This window comes from Zootoca vivipara, chromosome 5, assembly GCF_963506605.1.
Source record: "Zootoca vivipara chromosome 5, rZooViv1.1, whole genome shotgun sequence".
In the NCBI taxonomy this organism is placed as follows: Eukaryota; Metazoa; Chordata; class Lepidosauria; order Squamata; family Lacertidae; genus Zootoca; species Zootoca vivipara.
Window position 1 is genome coordinate 70799095 of NC_083280.1, and position 21688 is coordinate 70820782.

Below are 21688 nucleotides of genomic sequence, written 5' to 3' on the forward strand. Positions count from 1 at the left end.
TGATGAATCTAAAATAAATGCATTTGTTGTGTGTGTTTGGCTTTCTTTATATTTTTGAGCCCAATGAGTCCTCAGTGCCTGACAGCAGCTCTACTGCCATAAATGCAGATGATTATAATAATAAACCACTGAGCAAACAAAATGGTATTAGCAGACAAATGCATACATAGAATCTATGTATATATTTGTAATATGTTGTATAAATTAATGTGGTACCTAATGATTCGTGATTATTATTTGAAGGGTCCTACTGTTACAGACTTATTTGTCATTACTTGTAATAACACCATCGGTAATGAATTCATTTGTATTAATGTGTGTGCCATGTAGACTTCCATTGAAATTCCATGTTAATTAATGTACCATTAAAATAAAGTGTCACCCAATTAATATTGAGCGGAGGTGATATGGCCAGTGTCCTATCATTAGAATTTCACTTGTAATTCATTGCATTAACACATATTTAATGAAAGTCATTTGCAATCCACAGCATTTACCTCATCAGCATCCATGGGAATGGCACCGTTAAATACAAGCTGTTGAACCTATTAAAAAAGATCCACTTCTGAACAGAACCTTTCTCCTCTTGCCCGTTTTATGTTACTTTTCAGATTTCAATATTTTCTCTCTCAAAAATATTGTTGTGAGTTTGGAGGGTTACTCTGTGTGATGTCTGAGTCCCTTGTAATTCCTGGGCTCCTGGATACAGCAAGGGTTAAAATTTAATGCAGGATTCAATTGTTGAAGTAGCCTGACCAGCTTCTTGGTGACTTAATGGTGGCCTAAGCATGGTCATTAGTACAACAAAGGAAGTAGCTTTGTGCCAGAGATCAAATGGATGGGTGTCCTTTTTCACCTGGCTGGAAGTGAGAAAGAAATAGTCATAGTCCGAGTTGTGTAAGCTAAGAACTGGGATAGAAGCACCTAGAAGCCAGAAAATGAGAGCCATGCTTGATTTCTGCTTGAATCCAAGACCTGATGGTGGTGGTATTGCTGTGAGCCCGTCCACTGTAGGCTCAGGTTGTAAAGGTAAAGGGACCCCTGACAATTAAGTCCAGTCGCGAATGACTCTGGGGTTGCGGCGCTCATCTCACTTTAAAGGCCGAGGGAGCCGGCGTTTGTCCGCTTCCACAGACAGTTTTTCCAAGTCACGTGGCCAGCGTGACTAAGCCACTTCTGGCGAAACCAGAGCAGTGCACGGAAACACCGTTTACCTTCCCACCGGAGCAGTACCTATTTACCTGCTTGCACTGTGTGCTTTTGAACTGCTAGGTTGACAGGAGCTGGGACCAAACAACGGGAGCTCACCCTGTCGCGAGGATTCGAACCGCCGACCATTCGATCGGCAAGCCCAAGCAGCACAGTGGTTTAACCCACAGTGCCACCCACATCCCTAGGCTCAGGTTGTACATATATGCAAATAAACCATATATCATGACGACACCACGGTTTCCGCTGTCCCTTATTCTGAGGAAAACGAACTCTGGGTAAGTGCCTGGAAACCCCTGGAATCTCATACCACTTGGGGATTGGAGTGCCATGGTGCAACACTATTCTAAAATCTGACCTAGAAAGTAAAAGAAATCCTATCTTCCTCACGTTTTCTTTGGAATCTATTTTGCTGGAGCCTTGGGTTCCCCCTGGTGCTATTTATTTCATTGTTGGATAGATTTCAATGCTGGGGCATGGGGGAAGGAATCACAGATCTTAATGTCTGGATGTACAGCTGGAGAACTTGCTTTTAATTGGTCTTCAGCTGATGTACTGAAACATAGCTGCCAAGTTATCCCTTTTTTACAGGGATTTTCCCTTATGCTGAATAGGCTTCCTCGCGAGAAAAGTGAAAACTTGGCAGCTATGTACTGAAACTCACAAGTGGATTGTACTCTAATACAGATGGCACCAGCAGCACCTTTTGTTACCATTTCATATTTATTCTTAATTTTCTAATGAAAGGAGTGGACAGGAAGAACCAGATAGAAAGAAAATTAGATTTCCAGAGGGGTAGCCATGGTGTCCATTCACAGACACTCCAACTGTAGTACAGTACTGATGCCCAAAACAATGGAGCAACCAAGTTTCCTTAGTTGGTGCATCATGGGTAGCAAACAAAAGATGTGTGATTGAGGAGTATGTTAGCCTGCTTGAAGGGGAAGCTGAGGCATAGTTGTCAAGTTCTCCCCCCTTTTTTAAGGGAAATTCCCTTATGCTGAATAGGCTTCCTCATGAGAAAAGGGAAAAATTAACAGCTATGAGCTGAGGTACGGAATACTCAGCTGTGGATTTTCTCCCTGAACGATGTGCCAACAGGTATTTATGAGAAGAGATTTAACCACATTAGCATTCTTTTCTGTGGTACTAGATGTAGTTATGGAAAGTTTAGCTGATTCTGTTATGGAGGGATGAAAAATTAACACTTGAATATGCTGTTTTGTGCTTTCCTTGAATTTGGCCTATGGATGGGGTGGGGGGAGGGCAAGAAAGATAACTTCAACTGTTGAAATTTTGGGCCTAAAGTCTGAAAGGAGTTGGAATCCAGTTCTAGAAAGAATTGCAGAAAGGACTTTGGCTTGACCTGCATGTTGTTCTACCTTAGCCTGTCAATATACGCTTGTCAGTCCATTTCCATTACCTCCTCTCATTTCATCGACCTTCAGACAGCTGTTCAGCCAGATTGCCTGCCGTTTACACATTATTTGCATTTGGTACAATGCGTGTGCCTTTGCATCCTAATCATTTTTACCAGCTTCTCATTGTCCATTGTGGGGTGACTTTGCCCTGGAAGGGCCATATGGAGGTCCTGTTTGTGAGTGTATAGTTAAAGGCCAGCAGGCTTGTTACCAGGGTGAGCTGCAGTAGGCCCTGAGGTTTATTAGGGTCATAAAACGAAATGGCACCAACGAAATTTGGGCCTTCCCGCAATCTGTCACAGGTGTGGTAAAAGTTTCTTTTTATGGTTGTCTTGGACCAAGACTGAGGGGATTGTGGCTGGGCAGTAAGTGCTTTGGGAATGCTGCCTGCTCCTCATTCATGTAAAAAAAAAAAAAAAGCAGGAGCTAAGAGGGCAGTTCCTATTCCATTCATCCAGTGTGGTTATTATAGAACTTGCTTTGGTAGAAAGGAAGGCACTGCTCCTTCATAAGACAGTGTCCAAGCTTGTGTGCTCCTCCTGTTTCCGGAAATGTTAATATAGCCATGCTCCGTCATGCTGGGATGTTTGGACATTGGTTGCTGCCCAGTTGCGTCCTTCGTTTTCAAGCTAGATTCACATTACTAGCATAACCACATGGCATTTCTGGATATGGAAGCACTCTATGAATTCACAGGAGCTCCCCATTGTGAGAGGTCCTGAAACCTTTTCAAGGCGGGACATAAAATTAACACCTACTTTGTCTGTAGCTACAGGAGCAACAGGCTAGTGCTACAATCCTATCCATAGCTAAAAGGAAACAACCCAGAGGAACTTGCTTTTTTTGTTTTCTACACCCCCCCCCCCTTTAACCATTCTTCATTTAGAAAGATTCCAGGGAAGTGTGCGATTAAAAACAAAACAAAACCCACCCTGATAAAATAAAATAACATAGTATCCTTCATTCATGCAATTAAATTGAAAGGCAGCAGGGCAACTGCAGAAGTGTTAAGCAAACAGAGGCCATAAAACTAATTTAAAATGTCTAAACAAACAAACACATATTAACCCTAGGCTGCTGAAAATATTGTAGTATCAGCAATCCTGCAGAGAGTATTCCAAAGTCAGGGTGTTTTCACACACACACACACACACACACACACACACACACACACACACACATGGTGTGGTGTGGTGTGCATATTTGAGGTGGGGCTATTTGGAAGGTGTGCATATTTTATGCAAAGAATATGCAAAGAACATACTGTAAAACAGTTGAAGTCTGTATAGTTCCAAGAGGAATGCTGAACAGTTATTGTTTGGACCTCAGTCCTAAATTGCTCTTTGGATTTGTGGGAAACAAATGTGGTGTCAGTGTGGAGCCTTTTTGTTTTGTTTTGTTTTCAATCAATTTTAGCTGCCTTTAAACCACAGAGCCTAGGACTTGCCGATCAGGTCGGCGGTTCAAATCCCCGCGGCGGGGTGAGCGCCCGTTGTTCGGTCCCAGCTCCTGCCAACCTAGCAGTTCAAAAACACGTCAAAGCACCAGTAGATAAATAGGTACCGCTCCGGCAGGAAGGCAAACACCGTTTCCGTGCGCTGCTCTGGTTCGCCAGAAGCAGCTTAGTCATGCTGGCCACATGACTCGGAAGCTGTCTGCGGACAAACACCGGCTCCCTCGGCCAATAAAGCGAGATGAGTTCCGCAACCCCAGAGTCATCCGCGATGGGACCTAATGGTCAGGGGTACCTTTACCTTTACCTAAAGCATTCCTACCAAATCTGTACTGTGTTTTAATATGCTAACAAGGATTATTTCTCTTTAACTGCCACACCATCAGATGTGGTGTCACAGTGGATGCCCCAAAACAAACACAATTATTAGGCAAGACCTGCTCCTGGATTCCCATTGTTCATCTCAGCATGAAACACCTTTCAAAGAAAGCATATAGGGATGCTTTTCATTGTTGTTCTTGTAAAACATTGATGCTAGGTATCTTTGAAAACCAATTATTACCTACAGCAGAGCACCCTGACTGATTTTAAGTGCCTGGAAAGAATTTAATTGAAAATTAAAACCAAAATGATTTTCTGATTGTTTTTAATGAAATGGGCAGCTGGGAAATTCTTTTTTTTAAAAAAAAAAATCTTCCTCCTTATGCCCTCAACTTTATTATCATCTAATGCTTATCCCGTTACAGAAGAGTCAGCTTGCATGATATAGGCTATCTCTCCTTCACACAGATGGGCATTTGGCATTAGGCCAGTTGGATGAGACTGTTGGAATGAGTCACGTTCTAGGTGTTCTGCAGCTCGTGGCCCGTGAAATGATTTTGATACGGTGGAGAGCTCTTAAAGGCGCAGTGCTGATCTGTTCTGCTCAGAGGTTTATTCTTTGAGCGGCGTCTTTATTGTGCCCGCCTGCTTAATGTTTCTATACACTGACATAGCTTCTGTACAGTAGCTGCTTGTTGTGCTCTTGAAGTCCAATTTATTCATGGTAGAGGTTTGCTGGATTCAATCCTCTCTAGTAAATCCCTGATGTATTTCACATTAGTTAGAGCAGGGCTTCCTGCTCCAAAATACCAAGGCAATACTTGGAGGTCTCCCTATGTCAGGTAATTCAGCAGACCCAGGAAGGACTTGGGTCCCTGACACACAATCTGTCCAATTCATAGTTCTTCAGAGCTGTGTGAAAGAAAGCAGATGGGATAGTCTCCACTCTGACCACATAATTAATAACCTCCCAGTGCTTCCTATAGAAGCCAAAATGACTTCCAGTTACAGGATGGGACCAGCAGCAGGGAAGGGAAGGCAGGAGCAGATAGCAACTCGGAGCTCTCTCTGTCCCTGGAAGCCCCAAGCCCCTTTTCTTGTGAAGAGGCTCTGAGAAGTTTGCTGAAAGGTGGCAATATATGACACTCCATCTATTTCCTGAGGTGACACTTGGTGAAGAGTCTCTGTGGATTAAGTACCTTCATGTTAGGGTTGCCATACGTCCAGAATTTTCTGGACATAACTGGAATACTGCAGTCGGAAGCAATGTCCGGGCGGCGGAAACTGCTGAAATGTCTGGGAAAATCCAGACGTATGTCCACCTATGTCAGAAGTCTAGATTTTGGATTTCGGCGCATTTCCTTAAAAATAGCTGAACAACTTTGCCCCCCCCCCAAAAGAAAAGCTCAGCAACTTTTGTTTCCAGATTTTCACTTTTCTGAAATATGGCAATCCTCTTCATGTACAACATTCTTATCAAAAGTTGGGGACGTTTCCACTATTTACAATCTGTACCCTTAGATGAGGGGAGCTGAGCCCCCTCATGTGCCCCACAAGTGAAAAAGTTATTTGATGGAATGGTGCATTATGTATGTATTTATTGATGGTGATGATGATGATGCAAAAATTAAGCATTTGAGCATCTGTTTCCCCACCCCACTTCAAGGATGAACAAGGTTGCAATAACTTAACACATTGGATTGCCACACCAAGTCTCAGGTGGTTCTTGGGACTGCATTCTTGCCATTAACATGTTTGCAGAGTTAATGGACTTGATTATTGGCTGCAGGCAGATAAAAATGGGACATACAACTAAATGTTTCACTGTGTCCCTGGTGTGTGTGTCTTATTAGAGGGAATGATGTCTCAGAGCAGCCTCTTATCCTGTTTCCCTCAGTTACATTTTGTGGGGCTGATAGGAGATGGACTGAGAGAGCGGCCCAGGATGTTGCTTTAGGTTAGTGTGGCAGTAGCTGCTGACATCTCCATGCCAGTGTCTGTCTCAGAATAACGGTTTAAAGAAAGAATTCATCTCACATGAGCTCTAACCAGAACATACGAAGACAATCACAGAGGAGGATGAAAAACAGGTTTTGGGGGAAATGTACCCCTTTTTGTGTGAGGGAGGTTCAGAATGAATGCATTGGGGTTCCCTTAATGAATGCATTGGGGTTCCCTGCAATTCTCTTTAGTTTGAATGTGGCTCTGTTCTATTTCCAAAATGATCAGCATGAAGTTACCTGAGTTTCATATTAGAAGGGAAGATTAGGAGGTTCCTCACTAAGAATGGGGTTTTATAATATACTTTAAACATTGCAGATCATCACTTAGAAAATAAATACTGTGAGGATTATAAGGTGCTTAATTATCCCTCTGGTTATCTACAACATTCAAAGTATATTTGGACATTTAATTTTCCAGCAAGGTGTTGTGTACCTTTGCATGTTTCTAGTGTTGACTCAAGTCATTCTGGCAAGACTACATTGAATTTTCCACTGTTAAGTGCAAACATTATCAGTCTAAAGACATTTACAGTGATAAATACTGTGCAAAAAATGTAAATGCCAGTACAGATTTTGTCTCAGTTACATGGTGTCTGACATAGGTTTTGAGCTACAGCAGGATATGTAAAGAGGCACTAAGACGTGAATGTCTGTGAAAGAGTTAAGTATGTTTTCATTGTAGGGGAAAGCAATTTTCTTGTTATTCAGAAAGCAAATATTACAGATGTAGGCACTTGTTATTGACACGTTTTCCATTGACATCACTATCTTTTGTCAAGTTAACAGTTGTAACTAATCAGGTAGGTTGTGATCCAGAGTTTTTACATGAGCAGTCTTTTTCATTGACTGTGATCAGGGCAGCTTCAGTGGTGAATATGCCTAAGGATTTGATCCTGACAGTAATGTCAATGAGGAAGTGTTTGTGGGTGTTGTGGCTTATTATATCCCCCCAAAAAAGCTTTTTTTTTCCCCCCGCAAGAAGCTATAAAACTGCAACTCTGAGTACTCTCACATATGTCTAACTCAGCTCTGCTGATGCTAGGGATTGAACATGGGTCCCTATACATGCAAACCTATGCCAAAAAATGAGTGAAGTTGCGCCAAAGTCATGTTTTGGTCTGCCGTCTTGATTCAGAATGGTGGCCAGTGTGCAAAGCATTGACAAAGACTGCCACCCCCACCTCAGGAACCTTCGTACCAAGCTTGATGGCAATATCTCTAGAGGCATCCAAACGGACAAGCCACTTTCCAAAATACACAGTAGAATGTTTTATATTGTTTTATGTACACCTCTAAGAGGTTTGTTTGTTTGTTTGAAGCAGCATATCATTTTTTAATAAACACTGTACGAATGCAAAAGACTCTCTCCTGTACATACAACTTAAATAAAAAAAGGTTTATGTTTCAAGCCTTGTTCTTATATATTTTCCCCTCTAAGGCCAAAACCAAAAGGGAAATCTGGTCAAATAGGAGATGATCAATTGACCTTACAGTTTAAAAGTGAGAAAAATCTTTGCTGTAAGGTGCTCTCTCATCTACTGGTATGACAAAATAAGGACCAAACCCGTATGACATTTGTGACCCCAGCGCTTAGTCTGAACTGCCTGGGGGTTAGAGAACAAATTCTCCTCAAAGCCTGACATTAAGGCCTTTTGTATGAAACACAATGAAGCTGAAATCCAACTCTTCACTTTTGCAGCCAGCAAGGCTGATAATCACTGGTGACCAGAGCAGATTTGCATGTCAAAAAGAGGACTATGTGCATTAACCAAGAGCAGCTTTATCCTTCTGAATATTGTTACTATTCTTATGGTGAACAATGCACCCAAGACCTCATCTGAGTCTGCCACTATTTGTAATGCCTCCTTTCCTCCATGTTAATAGTTAATTTGTAATGGTTTGAGTCTTAACACTCAGATAGGGTAAAGCATGACAAAAGTAATTAAGCTCTTCTCAGAGAATGAGTAGAGTTCATACAATTTGTTAGAAGCAAACTAGCTTTAAAATGATGCTAAAGTGTGTTTGGATTGGTACAGATATTAAGCTGGCAGAAAGTTCTAGATTTGCAAGTGAACTGATTCTGGCAAGGTAAAGGTAAAGGGACCCCTGATCATCAGGTCCAGTCGCAGATGACTCTGGGGTTGCAGCGCTCATCTCGCTGGCTGAGGGAGCCGGTGTACAGCTTCCAGGTCATGTGGCCAGCATGACTAAGCCGCATCTGGTGAACCAGAGCAGCACACGGAAACACCATTTACCTTCCCAGAGCAGTACCTATTTATCTACTTGCACTTTGACGTGCTTTCGAACTGCTAGGAGCTGGGACCGAGTGAAGAGTTGGATTTTTAGCCTGGTGCCTAAAGGTACTTCTGCAGCTTCGTGGGCCTCCCTGGGTCTTCTGGGTTTTTCGCAAAGCTGGTGCTACCAGCAAGAGGACCCTGCAGCCCTTCAGTGGAGGTGTATAAAGCAGTACCTCAAATGCTGAACTTGTTCTATCAACTCATGTGCCAAAGCACTACTCACTCCTCTGCTGGCATCTATTTCCCCACCCCTCTCCAGGGGCATGCACAACAGCTACTGCCATTACCTGCCTACAAGTAAAGTGTGTCAACAAGGATCAAAGTGCAACAGGAGCACCATGATTGATGAGTGTACGGCTGCCCTGCTTGCCATTTTGAGAAAAACAGCAAAGCCCCAACCCGGGCAATGAGGGAAGGGAGCCATTCTGGCTGCTGTTGACATAGTTTTGCCTATTTAAGAGGTCCCAGGGACCCAGGTGGCGCTGTGGTTAAACCACTGAGCCTAGGGCTTGCTGATCAGAAGGTCGGCGGTTCGAATCCCTGTGACGGGGTGAGCTCCTGTTGCTTGGTCCCAGCTCCTGCCAACCTAGCAGTTCGAAAGCACGTCAAAATGCAAGTAGATAAATAGGAACCGCTACAGCGGGAAGGTAAACGGCGTTTCCATGTGCTGCTCTGGTTTGCCAGAAGCGGCTTTGTCATGCTGGCCACATGACCTGGAAGCTATACGCCGGCTCCCTTGGCCAATAATGCGAGATGAGCGCGCAACCCCAGAGTCGGTCACGACTGGACCTAATGGTCAGGGGTCCCTTTACCTTTACCTTTAAGAGGTCCCAGAATGCTCTGTGTTTATGTTACTTATTTGTTTTATATTGGATATCCCATTCTCCAAAGACATCAGAGCAATGCACTTATGTAGCTTATGGGGGGCAAGTCTACTTAACTTCAACAGCAGAACAGAATCATGGACCTTTGGACATTTACCAGATATAAGAAGGTTGTGCTCCTTACAGATCCTTAGCTTTTCTTTTCTAATGTTTGGGGTTTTCTTGAACCCGAAGATTCTTGCCAAAACATCCTTCAATTGCATTATCTTTCCTTATGCGCTGAAGAAGGGTTTTGTTTTTTTACAGTAGAATGACAACCTGTGCATAGCAAAGTTTCACAGATTATACAGTTTGTGTTTGTTTGTTTTTATATCTGTGAGCATAAGAGAAGTTCACTGGTGTAGTGGAGCAGGACTGAAGCACAGCAAATACAATGATACCATCTCCCGAGTAACTATTTGCCAATCTTCTGCATGCCAAAAAAATGACCTTTTCTCAGAGAGAAACCCATCAAATAAGCTAAGCAGAAGAAGAGGCCAGTTACATTAGAGTACATGGGTAAGGGTTAAAATTCCATTAGCATGTTATAGACTGGAGAAAGGGTATAGAGATTTGGGGGTGTGGCTATGGAGATTGCCAGGAAGAGCAACTGGCACTCCAGAATTTCCTTCAATGGTGTAGTGAAAAATTCCAGAGTTCATCACTATATTACATACAGACACAGCAGAAATAAAATGTTTGCATGGAATCTTTGGGTAATGTTTCTCCTGCAGGAATGCAATCCATGGTGGCTTATTTTTCTTTTCGCCTTTTAATGAAAAATGTGGTTCTAGATAGGCACTTGTGCTTACTTAGCACGTGTAATTTTTTTTAAAAAAAATAACGTTAATTTTTAAACTGTTGTTCTTTCTAGAACACACCAGTGGGAACTCCAATTTTCATAGTGAATGCCACAGATCCAGACCAGGGAGCAGGTGGAAGTGTGCTGTATTCTTTCCAGCCTCCGTCCAACTTCTTTGCCATTGACAGTGGGCGTGGCATCGTGTCAGTCATCCGGGCCCTGGACTATGAAGTCACGCAGGCCTACCAACTTCAGGTCAACGCTACAGTGAGTAGGAGGCTTCCTGCTTCTATTGTTCTAGACAAATCTTAAAGCATCTGCAGCAAGGAGAAGAGATCTTCCATTCACACTGCCATTATCTGATGGGCTGGATGTAGGCCAATGAATTGAATCTGACTCCTGAAAAGACAGAGGTGTTATGTGTCCCAAGTTCTCAGGTTTGAGAGGCGGGGCTGCAGGTTGCACTCCCCCTGGAAGGAGCAAGTTCGCACTTGGGGTGCTCCTGGATTTTACCCTGTCACTGGAGACTTAGGCCACTGCAGTGGCTTTGAGTGATTTTTCCCAGCTCCAGCCCTTTTGAACAGAAATGGCTTGGCTACTGCACTCCATGCTCTAGTAACTCCCAGACTAAATTATTGCAGTGTGCTCCACATACGGCTGCCGTTGAAGATGAATTGCAAACTTCAGTTGGCCCAAAATTGCAACAGTCGGATTACTAGCTGGAGTTCTGTTTAGATATCGCTTAAACCCCAATCTTAAAACTGCAGCACTGATTGCCAGTTTCTTTCTGGGCCCAATTCAAAGTGCTCATGTTCATGTATAAAGCCCTGAATGACTCAGGTCCCAAATACCTGAAAGACCACTTCCTTGCCTACAAGACCCCCTCTGGTGTTAAGACTGGCAAAAGGGGCTCTCTTGGTTGTTCTACCACCATCAGAAGCTCAGGGGCAGGAGAGGGTCTTCTCTGTGGCAGCCCCTAAATTGTGGAACTCCTTCCCCACTGAAATGTGTCTGGAATCTTCATTATATCACCTCCAGCAAATGCTGAAGACGCATGTCTGTGGCCTGTCTTTTGACACCATATAGACCAACTTTATTTTTGAGATTGTAAGTTGTTTTAAATGAATTTTAACATTGTGTTTTAATTGTTTTAACTTGCCCTGGGGCCATAGGGTGAAGGGTGGGTAAATCGTAATCGTAATAAATATGGCAGCTTTTAGGTTCATTTCTACAACTAGAACTTTACTGTAGGAGACAGAAATGAAAAGATGTTAAAGGGAAATGGTTTTCATGGTTTTCTGTTTAATTCTCTTTCAATATTTTCCCTCTCTTCATTTTTAAGGACCAAGATAAAACCAAACCACTTTCTACTTTGGCCAATCTAGCGATCACCATCACAGATGTGCAAGATATGGACCCAATCTTCATCAACCTGCCATACAGTACAAACATCTATGAGAACTCTCCTCCGGTAAGAGCTTTAGATCAGCATCTTGTTAAGTATTAAGAGAGCTATTGAGAATGTCTTCCACATAGTCCCAATTGAATCTTCTTTTGTCTGCAGTTTTGTTGTATTAAGAAGGGGAAGTGGGAACTGGAACAGAGAGGAGAGGAAGCAGATATCAGAACAAGGCAAAATAGGTGCTGTACTTTCAAAGATGGGAGGGAACGTCTTTTGATATGTTTTTTTACGTCTGATTTGAACATAGATTTGTAGGGTACTGGAATACAGTACCCTACAAAGTGGGGAATACAGGAGAGAGAGTGATTTCTCCATTCCAGATGGGACTCTGTTAGGGAGAAACCACTATGAGACAAGTGGCTCAGCTGTAGATATGTGCAAAGTACCGTAATTATTTTTGTTAGTATTCACTTCTGAATAATGCAGAAACATTTGTTCACTATCCAAATAATGTACCAACTCAGAACTGTAGGCTAGAAGAAGGTACCACAGCCGCTGATGTTGTAAATATAAGCGATTCCGGACCTCTTACAGAAAATTATTAGTTTCCTAAAGGGTGTGTTAAATATTTGACCAATAAAGCACTTGATCTTAACTTAAAAGGCTGACAAGTAGCTGGAGAAGAGGGAAGTCACTGATTAATGCAGATGGTCGTAGGAACTGCACACACATCGTTCCAGATTTATATTAAAGCTTTCCTTCACATGAGACAATATAAGCAGTAGAGGAGGTGGAAAAAAAACCCCTGCCTAGTACATTAATAACAAGAAGGAAAGAAGAATGATATGGTATTACAGAAATGGAAATCCCCACTAGCATCTAAGATTATGTACTGGATCACCTTCACTGCATGACCTTGTGCCTGTAGAAGGAATATCTCTCAAATTAAATGACAATATAGCAGTGTCTGGAACTAAATGGTCCTTTTCTATTGACACTTTCGGTAACATACATAACAATTAATGTCAAGCAGCACACTTTTTTATACAGGACATTGTAGTGGGGCAGGGGGAGCCCTGGAGAGGATTTGTGTCTATCGTGAAATACAAACATTTCTCAAGAACACAGTCTTCAAGTTTGTTTATAAGACACCTTAATTTGTCTTTCCCCCTTTCTAATTTGATCCAAATAGCAATCTAAAGCAGGGAAAGCCAACTCCCATCAGTTGCAGCCAGAGTTAGGGGTCAGGGGAGTTATGACTTCAAGTGGGGGTCACTTTGACTAGCCCTAGTCTAAAGGAATTAATGTGAAAATAAGAATTCTGACCCAGTGCATTGCCTTATTTCTTCTTGGGGTAATACTGAGTTTATACTATCATGTTCTCTGCTGTCATTTGGAGTCTGTTAAACAGGTAAATGTTCAGAGAAGGTCCTCTATGTGACTGATGGATCGAGGATGTACAATGACATGTATTTTTCCTCTAGGGAACTGTTTGGGAAGTCAATAGAGAGAGCTCACAGAGGAATATAAAATTGTTTGTGCATGCTGACATTTGCCTCTGTTGTTCTCAACCTGACAAAAAAAAAACTCTCGCCAAAACAACAGCATTGAATTATTATTCTTATCTATCTTCCCTCTCAAGATGCTTTGAATGCTTTCATATCTCCAAGGGATTGGCTTGTATCTCCGGCCAATTCTTTCTGCAACCTAATTGGCTCAGTGCTTCTGAGAATAGTGGACAGATGTAAAACATATCCAGAAACACTAATGAATAATTTTCACTCAAATTATGAGGCTTTATTGGTTCCTTTATCTAGAAATAATCAGTGGGAGGGTGCTTTCTTTTTTTAAAAAAAGCAGCAATGAAATAGCTTGCTGAAAATTTTTATCTGGACCGCTTTTCATGTTGTAGTCTCAGTACATACTACATGAGCATAAGTCTTTTAAGCTTACAAGTGCAATAGAAATGCCTAAAATAACTGGTGTGCCATTTCTATCCTGACCTGACCTACTACATTATGTGTGTTGTATAGAGAACTTGCTAGGATGAAGTGCATGCAGTATAGATACAGTATATACCAACATTGAATTTGGATGATGAATGTTGTCATAAATGGATTTTCCTAGTATGCTTGGGCAGAGCCGCACTCCTGACTCTAGCATCACCACAGTTCACCTGGGTGGTACCGAGTCAGGGAGGTAGTGAATCAGGGAAGGACCATAGGTTGGTGGGAGAGCATCTGCTTCGCCTTCAGAAGGTCCCATGTCCAATCTCTGGCATCTTCAGGTTGGGGCTGGGAGAGATACCTGCCTGGAAACCTGGAGAGATGCTGCCAGTCAGTGTAGACACTACTGAGCTACATGGACCAATGGCCTGATAGAAGGCAGGTTGTTAAGTACAGTAGCACCTCGGCTTACGTTACCCTTGGGTAAGGTAAACTTCAGGTTGCGAAAGCGGCTAACCCGCAGAAGCGGTCTACCGCTTCTCCTCCAGTTGCGGAAACCTCAGGATCTGGCCGGACCTCCAGAACAAATCCCAATTCACAACCGGAGGTACCACTGTACCAACCTGATGCTCCAGCTGGTGTATTCACATAGCCCCAGTCTTGCCACCACCATGCCTACTGCATGTTCCATGGCTCTTCCCTTCCACATTGGTTGCTACTGGATTTCTGATGCTAAATTCTGAAGCTCCGTGTGCCTTTTTCTGTGTTAATATGGTTATCTGCTCCTGTTGCACATGCAGGCCTCTCATACATGAAAGGTGCTCCTTCTTATGCTGATTTAATAGCCTGAACAAAGGTCAGGAAAGGACTCTAGTGATTGTTTTTAAGTCTGTCTACTTACATTTCTCTCTCTGTTTATCAGTGGTGCGCAGCGTGCCTGGTTTTTTTTTTCTCCTATCTCTGTATCAAGCAGGTGCGCCTAATCTAAAACTTTATACATTACCTAATAAAATCCTCCTTTTTGGGATTATTGCATCAAATTTTAATTTCCTCACTCGAGTAACAGCATGTCACCCAGCCTGTCACTGAAGAGCCGACAGAAGGAAAAGAACTGGATAAACTGCAACAAATTACTGCAAGCAGATTCCTATCAGCCCTTTTACTGGAATTAAGGAGTGCGAAATAGGATTTCTTGCCTCTGGAATCTGCTATGGCTGCTTTCTTCAGCACCCTTCTCTTCCCCACCCCACCCCCAGCTCCTCCTGCTGCGATATGGGGTTCCAGTTTGCCTTTTAAGTCCTTAATCCTATAATAGAAGAAAGGAAGGAAGGAATGGTATAGTTTCATTTTTATAGAACAAGAATATTGTGGTGTAACACAAAAACACTTTTCATGTGCCCTTGGTGACTCCTTCCCTCCCTAAACATGATATAACAGACAGGAAAGGGGGGAGAGAAATTGCAGGCTATTTATCTGCATGTGCCTTCTTTCTTAAAATGTGAGATATTCTGAGGGCTATACAACTCCCGATTCTGCTTGTGTAAACCCAATGCATGCATGTGCACGTACACAGTGTCCAAGCAGATAAAGGGGAAATTGATGGATTAACAGAATTTATATACTGCTTGGTTATAAGAAAGCCCCTTGAGTAGTTTATAAAAGTACCGGTATAAAATAAAACATTAAAGTTACTATTTTTAAAAAAAGTTTAAAACAGCTATTTAAAAATATTAAAAGGGCAGTTAAAATCAACGGTGGCTAAAAACTAATAAAGTGCATGTAACTTCTGCATGTTAGATTTGCCTAAACAAAATGTTTTAAGCAGGTGCCAGAAAGTGTACAGCGAAGGTGCCTACCCAATGCCGATAGGCAGGAGTGTAGATGCTGCTACACGAAAAGATCGATTCATTACAAGTGTGGAATGAGTTGTTATGTGGCACCTGTAACAGTTGCCATTCTGCAGATTGAGGCAGTTGAGTGATCCTATTTAGGGTAAGGCGACCCCGCAAGAAAACTGGCCGCAGGCTGTTAAGGTGCTTTGGTGTAGTAACACCTTCATAGTAACACCTTAAACCAGCAATGCCCTGTTGGTCGTACCATTATCCTTAGTGACAGCAGCACAACTCTGCATTGTAGCATAGGAGTGTTGACAATCGATAAGACAGCATCCATTCCATTAGGAAGGCACTGGTTACCTTTTACAACTTGGTGGTTCCTGTTTCAATGAAAAACCAACCAGTTAAGCAATTGTTCCCTTGCAAAATTTTGAGTCCACAATAGAAAGTACCCCCAGTTTGCTGTCCCGGGACTTTAATCTGCAAGGGGAAAAGCTGGTGCCCCGGTTCATATATACACCCTTATAGATTTTGTGATCACGGTGGGTGATCTGTTTTAATTCTGGCATAGCAGCTGCCCCTATAACAAATAGATAACATCTTCCCCCAGGTCATCATTTAAGAAAACACATTGTGTTAAAGAAACAGAGTTTATTTGTGCTGTCCCTGCCCCAGAGGCTCAGTGTGTCTCCGTTAATTCCTCCTTATAATATTTTAGTCTAACTGTGAGTGTTTTATTAGAAGCTCAAAATTTTATTAAAGGGGATCTATAATACATCCTCTCCCTTTCCCTGGAAAAGGAAGATGGTGAAGAATACACACACACACACACACACACACACACACACACACACACACATTTTTAAAGCAGATGTGTATTATTTTAGCAGAAGAGTTTGGTAGGTTCCACAATCTCTCCCTTTCGTTTGTGCCTTGTGAGGGAAGGGTTTTCCCGTGTTCCTCTTCAAAACTATTTTTATCTGCAGCACTTCTGCTTAGCCGCTTGCTCTGCTGAGCAGCAGGTAAGCGGCTGATGATGATATACAGAATATCCTCAGAAAAATAGTTATAATGACCGGGGTTCCCTTTTGTTTTCAAAAGCAAACCTGAATGCAGATAAGACCCGGAGAAACCAAGGGTTGCTGCATATTAAGATGAAGTCCTGATGGACATTGTGTGAGTTGCCTACCAATCTACTTTTCACACTTCCAGGTGTCCAGGTGTAAATGAGAACTAGTGCATTTTCTCTGCAGCAGCATACATGAACTTATTATTCCCTCTTTGGGAGCGCAAATAAGACCCCAGTCGTGCATTCCCTTTGAACTCAATGGGATTTACTTCTGAGGAGTCATGCACAGGACTACACTGTTCCTTGATCCATGAGTATATGTACCCTGTGTCGATGACCTTGGATTCAACACAAAGGTCATTCAGAGAGGACAGCCCTTCCTCCTTTACAGTGCGAACCAAGAGTACTAAGCTATTTCTGCCTGTGATCATAACACATGGAGGCCACAAAAGGTTTGGCTTGTTAGGGTAAAGCTGCCCCATAAATATTTACAAACCATTTGCTATTCCTGCGCCATCACTAAACCCACCCTGCTCAGCAGCTGCCTTCCTTTTGAAATGTGCCGCACGGTTTGTGGCACTTACCATTCTAAGCTACGCTCTCTCTTTTGACAAGTGATGAGTGAACTGTCAGATAGGCCATGGTTTCACCCAGTGCTTTTGGAATGTAGGAGCACTTCAGTTTACAAATGAGATGCCAGAACTTCATGCCTCTCCCGTGGGAATTACAAATTAAAGGGTAGCGCGTTGGGGTTAGGCTCACTAAATCTTGTTTTATGCAGAATTATTTCTTTTCCTGCGTATTAGTTTCTTCACTGCCATTTTCAAATTTTTATGTAGTCTCCCTTTTGAATTCTTTCCAGCCGATTGAAGATTCGGGATCATTGCAAGATGTCCTGAAGCCCAAATCGCTCCTCATTGAAATCAGTCATAGATTATATAGAACTGAGAGTGGGTAGGAGCATTAAACTATTGAAAGCAAGAAGGTTCTTCAGGTGTAATGATGGTATTCACAGATGAATGAGGGTCTAAATCATCCTCATGGCTTGAATATCTCCAAACAAGGTATTAGAAAATATTATAAAGATAACCACAACTTAAGAGAATTAACTCATTTTGGAAAAAAGACCTTATATTCAAAGACTAGAGACCATTTGCTATAAAAATATATTATTTGCTTTTCATGGTAAATGGAATCCTCTTGTTAGTAAGGAACCTACTGCCCCCACCAACAAAATTTGGATTTTCAATATTTTGAGATATAAAGCTGCTCATATGATAACGGATAGGTAATACAAATAGATAATTTGTTCGTATAATTTGATTACTATATGATCTATTCATAGTATAATATCTGATCTTGATTGTGTGAATCTTCTAACAGTTTTCTTTTTTAATTTTTTTTAAAAGAAGATATGGACCATTTAATCAAAATTTAAGAATATCTAAGCAATATACGTAAGATGGTGTAAAATACTTATCAAAAATAGATCAAATCAAAGTTCAAAAGCAAGCATACATAGTCAAATAATGATGAATACAGGAAAAATCAAATGGTTGCTCCTATAAATTATTAGTTACTTTTTTAAAAAAAGGATACAGTGTACACATTGAAATCCATTCATGTGCAGACACATTCCATTCCCATCAAACATAGAGAGCTGTGTCTTAACTGGCAAATTGCTTGGCTTCCAGGAAGAGAGTAATTGACAGCAGGATTCTGCAGCCAGCCCCACCCCTGCTTCCCTGCTACTCAGGTGTTACCTGCCAGTCTGCTGAGCAGCAGAGGGGAGAACATGAAGAGGAGAGGTCACCCAAGGAGAGGTCATCTCAGCAGCAGGAAAAACAACTGTAGAAGGGGAGGTGTTCGGAAACATGGTGCTGGGGCTCTGGAAGAGGCTAACTGAAGTCCTACCTGCTAGAAGTTCCCTACTCTTGCTATAAGGAAATGCAACTGCATGAATCTCTCCTAAGTCATGAGTACCATGTTCACTTTTCATTTAGCAAAGTATACCCCTGATCATGTCAGAGGTCTTGTGCTTTTTCAAGTCTTTCATCTTACATGACATGTAGCAGCTGCTACTATTCAGGATGCATTTATAAGAATTTGTCATGAAACCAGTACATTAAAATAAAATAATCTTATGATGAGTATCTCGCACCAGAAGTACCGTAAGCACGAGAATTAAGTAAATCGTGATATTTTGGAACATTTGCTGTTTGCTTACAAAGTGGCAAATGATTCCACAAAGAACTAACGCTTTTGCAAAACAGCTAAGCCTTGGACTGGGGGATTCTAATGCCTTTGAATGTCAGTATATAAACTTAGTTCACGACAGTGTTCTGAAGGTTATTGTGGCTAAATTGAGCAGTTAGCTATAGATGTTCTATCCAGAACTGAGTGCTGCATATGACGGCACTAAACATTTTTCTTAAAAAATAGCTTTTAAAAACTGAGGAAGATGGTGGAAATGGTTTGTGTATGCAAATATGAGGAGCTGCTTTATACAGAAATAGTTGATGACTGGCCCAACTACTCAAGTAGACTGTACTTCATTTGGCAATGGATGTCCAAGATCCTAGGAAAACAGTTTCTCAGACTTGCTACCTGAGGTGCTCTAGCTGGAGATGGCAAGAACTGAATGTAGGAATTCATGCATTTAAAGGAATGTACTCTGCTGTTGAGCTACGTTAAATTTTGACTAAACTAGCTTGCCAGACTTAGGAGTGATGGTAAATGTAAGTGACCTGTAGCCTCTTTAGCTGTATTTACTGGCTTGGAAAACATAATCATTGTTGATGATTTAGACACTCTCCCTTCCGTTAGTAGCATGGTTGTAGCACGGTATTTTATTCAAAGGTCAGTTACCAAGGATTTATAGTTAATGTCTTCAGATTAATGTGAACACATTCGTAAAGTGTCTTTTGAAATGCCTGGAAGACAGTCTATGGCTTCAAAGAACTTTCAGCGCAACATTTTGAAAAATAGTTTTCTGTATCTATAGTATTGAAGGAGCCCAATATGAAACTGTAGGTTTTAATAACACTTACAAAATGGATTTGTTTTGTTGCTGCTAGTGAGTAACCATCACATGTCGGTTTGTGTTAGATTTATTCATGAGAATGCATGGTTAAGGACTGTCAAAAGTGTTCACATAGATTTTAAAAAATTACCCTTTTTAACACATTTATTTTTTCATAAGCATGCCTGCGTATATACGTGTATAAAATACAAAGTGTGTGTTGTTGTGTGTGTGTGTTAGAGATGCTACTAATGCGCTGACCAAAATATAGTTATTCTTCAGATCTTGCATATCTGCCTCAAAAAACATACAAAAATGTATATAGAATTACATTTTAAGGATAAAATACCTTTAGAAATGCATATTTTGTGAGAAAATGTCTTTGAAAATGCCTACATTTGAATGCAGATTTTCTGCCTATAACTGAGATAACTGAGCTGTATCTTCCTCATTTGTCGTGAAAATTGTTAGACTTCAGGTGTATTTATATTTGTCTATTAGAAGTAGCTATTTCTGGCGATGGCACCAATTTACACAATGCCAAGATTAAAAAAAAATAACTGGCTGCCTAAAAGTACTTATAAAGAAGAATGGGGCTAATAAGATATTTGGGTAAGAGATAGAAGTGAAGCAACTCTGTCTGACCTTCGGCCTTCAGCTGATGAATTACAATGTTAGTTTGCTGCTGCCAAGGCAGATGTGTGTTCTTGCTGTCTCATTAGACTGCAAATGCCACTGTTGGCATTTTTTTTTCCTGAGGGCAAAATGGACACCTCTTTTCCCTGGGTCTCAATAAACAAAGGAAAGCAGAACAGCCTAAAGCCATAAAATATGTTCACACTACATTAATTATTATTATGTGTGTAAATATGGGCATTTGTTGAGTAACCATGACATTAGGAGAAAATTCATAGCTTTTATGCTGAAAGATGTAGAGGCTAAGGGGAAAAAGAAGGCTCTAGTTCAGTAACTCTGATTTGTAGATGGAGGGTGTTCTTGCCTACATATGCCAACGTGGAAGTATCGCCTTCCCTGTTCCCTTCCCCATTGTGGGCACTTTCCCTATTACACATCCAGAGCTGCCTTTTGATGCAGGCGGTTGGTGGAAGCTCCATAACCGTTACGGAGCCCTGCATGAAGTTTCATTCTGATCCTAGCCACATGAATGAAGACTTTCTGGACTAGTATGCAACACACCATAGCTGAAGGCTTAAAACCAGGGGTTCTGGGTTGGAATCATAATACTCCTTCTCTGTGCACCCTTTGACTGACCTTTTCACTCAGACTTTACCAACCTGGTACCAATCTGGGTCTGAAGAGAGTTGTAGTCCAAAACATACGGAAGGCACCAGATTGTTCAAGGCAGCTCTAACCAATATCCTACTCCTTAGGAAGAAACTGAGACTGGCTGTTCAAAGTGAGGAATTTCAGATGTACTTGCAGTTGGCTTTTGTTGTCCATTTTATTGAAGGAGTGTAACTTTTCAATGGAGACAGGAGGTGGCAGCAGGGGGGAAAAAGGATCAGGAAGTCTTGGTTACTTACTTGACAGAGCTGCTTCATTCATTGGCAAGAGTAGAAAATGATTACCGTGCAAAATTTGATGTGTGGAACTACAAGCTTAGACAGTTACTATTGGGCAACTCATCATGGGAAGCACATAGTAAAATAAACAACTCACTGTTCTTTTCAGAAGCAGCAAAAAATGAGGTAGAGTCCGTAAGTTGTTTGTGCATTTTAGATCTGTACCTGCCTCCCATGGCCTCTGTTTGAGATTTCTTTGTTTCAGCTCCCAGGAGTAAGTGACCCAAATCAGAAGCAAAGCTCTGTCACTAATAGCCACATTCACCTTGGTGACCTAACTTCAGCTCCAGCTCCTTGGACTCATGATAAGTGACAAAGGAAATGGTGTTGGAGCATCCACGTACTTTTTAAAAAACAAAAGACACCATTCAATTCCTCTCATGCCTGCCCACAAGAACATGGATGCCACATGGGTCATGTTCGGTTAGTGTCATTTTGAGGGTTGCAGGTCAAGACTGAGGT

At 41.7% G+C, this 21688-nt stretch overlaps 1 protein-coding gene across 1 annotated transcript in view; it reads left to right on the forward strand.

Moving 5' to 3' along the window:
- Positions 1–21688, forward strand: part of CDH23 (cadherin related 23) — a 398194-nt gene that overhangs the window by 134622 nt on the left and 241884 nt on the right. Inside the window, exons 7-8 of the mRNA XM_060274909.1 lie at positions 10442–10636; positions 11712–11840. Coding sequence (XP_060130892.1) covers positions 10442–10636; positions 11712–11840 — 324 coding nt within the window. The remainder of the gene's footprint in view (positions 1–10441; positions 10637–11711; positions 11841–21688) is intronic.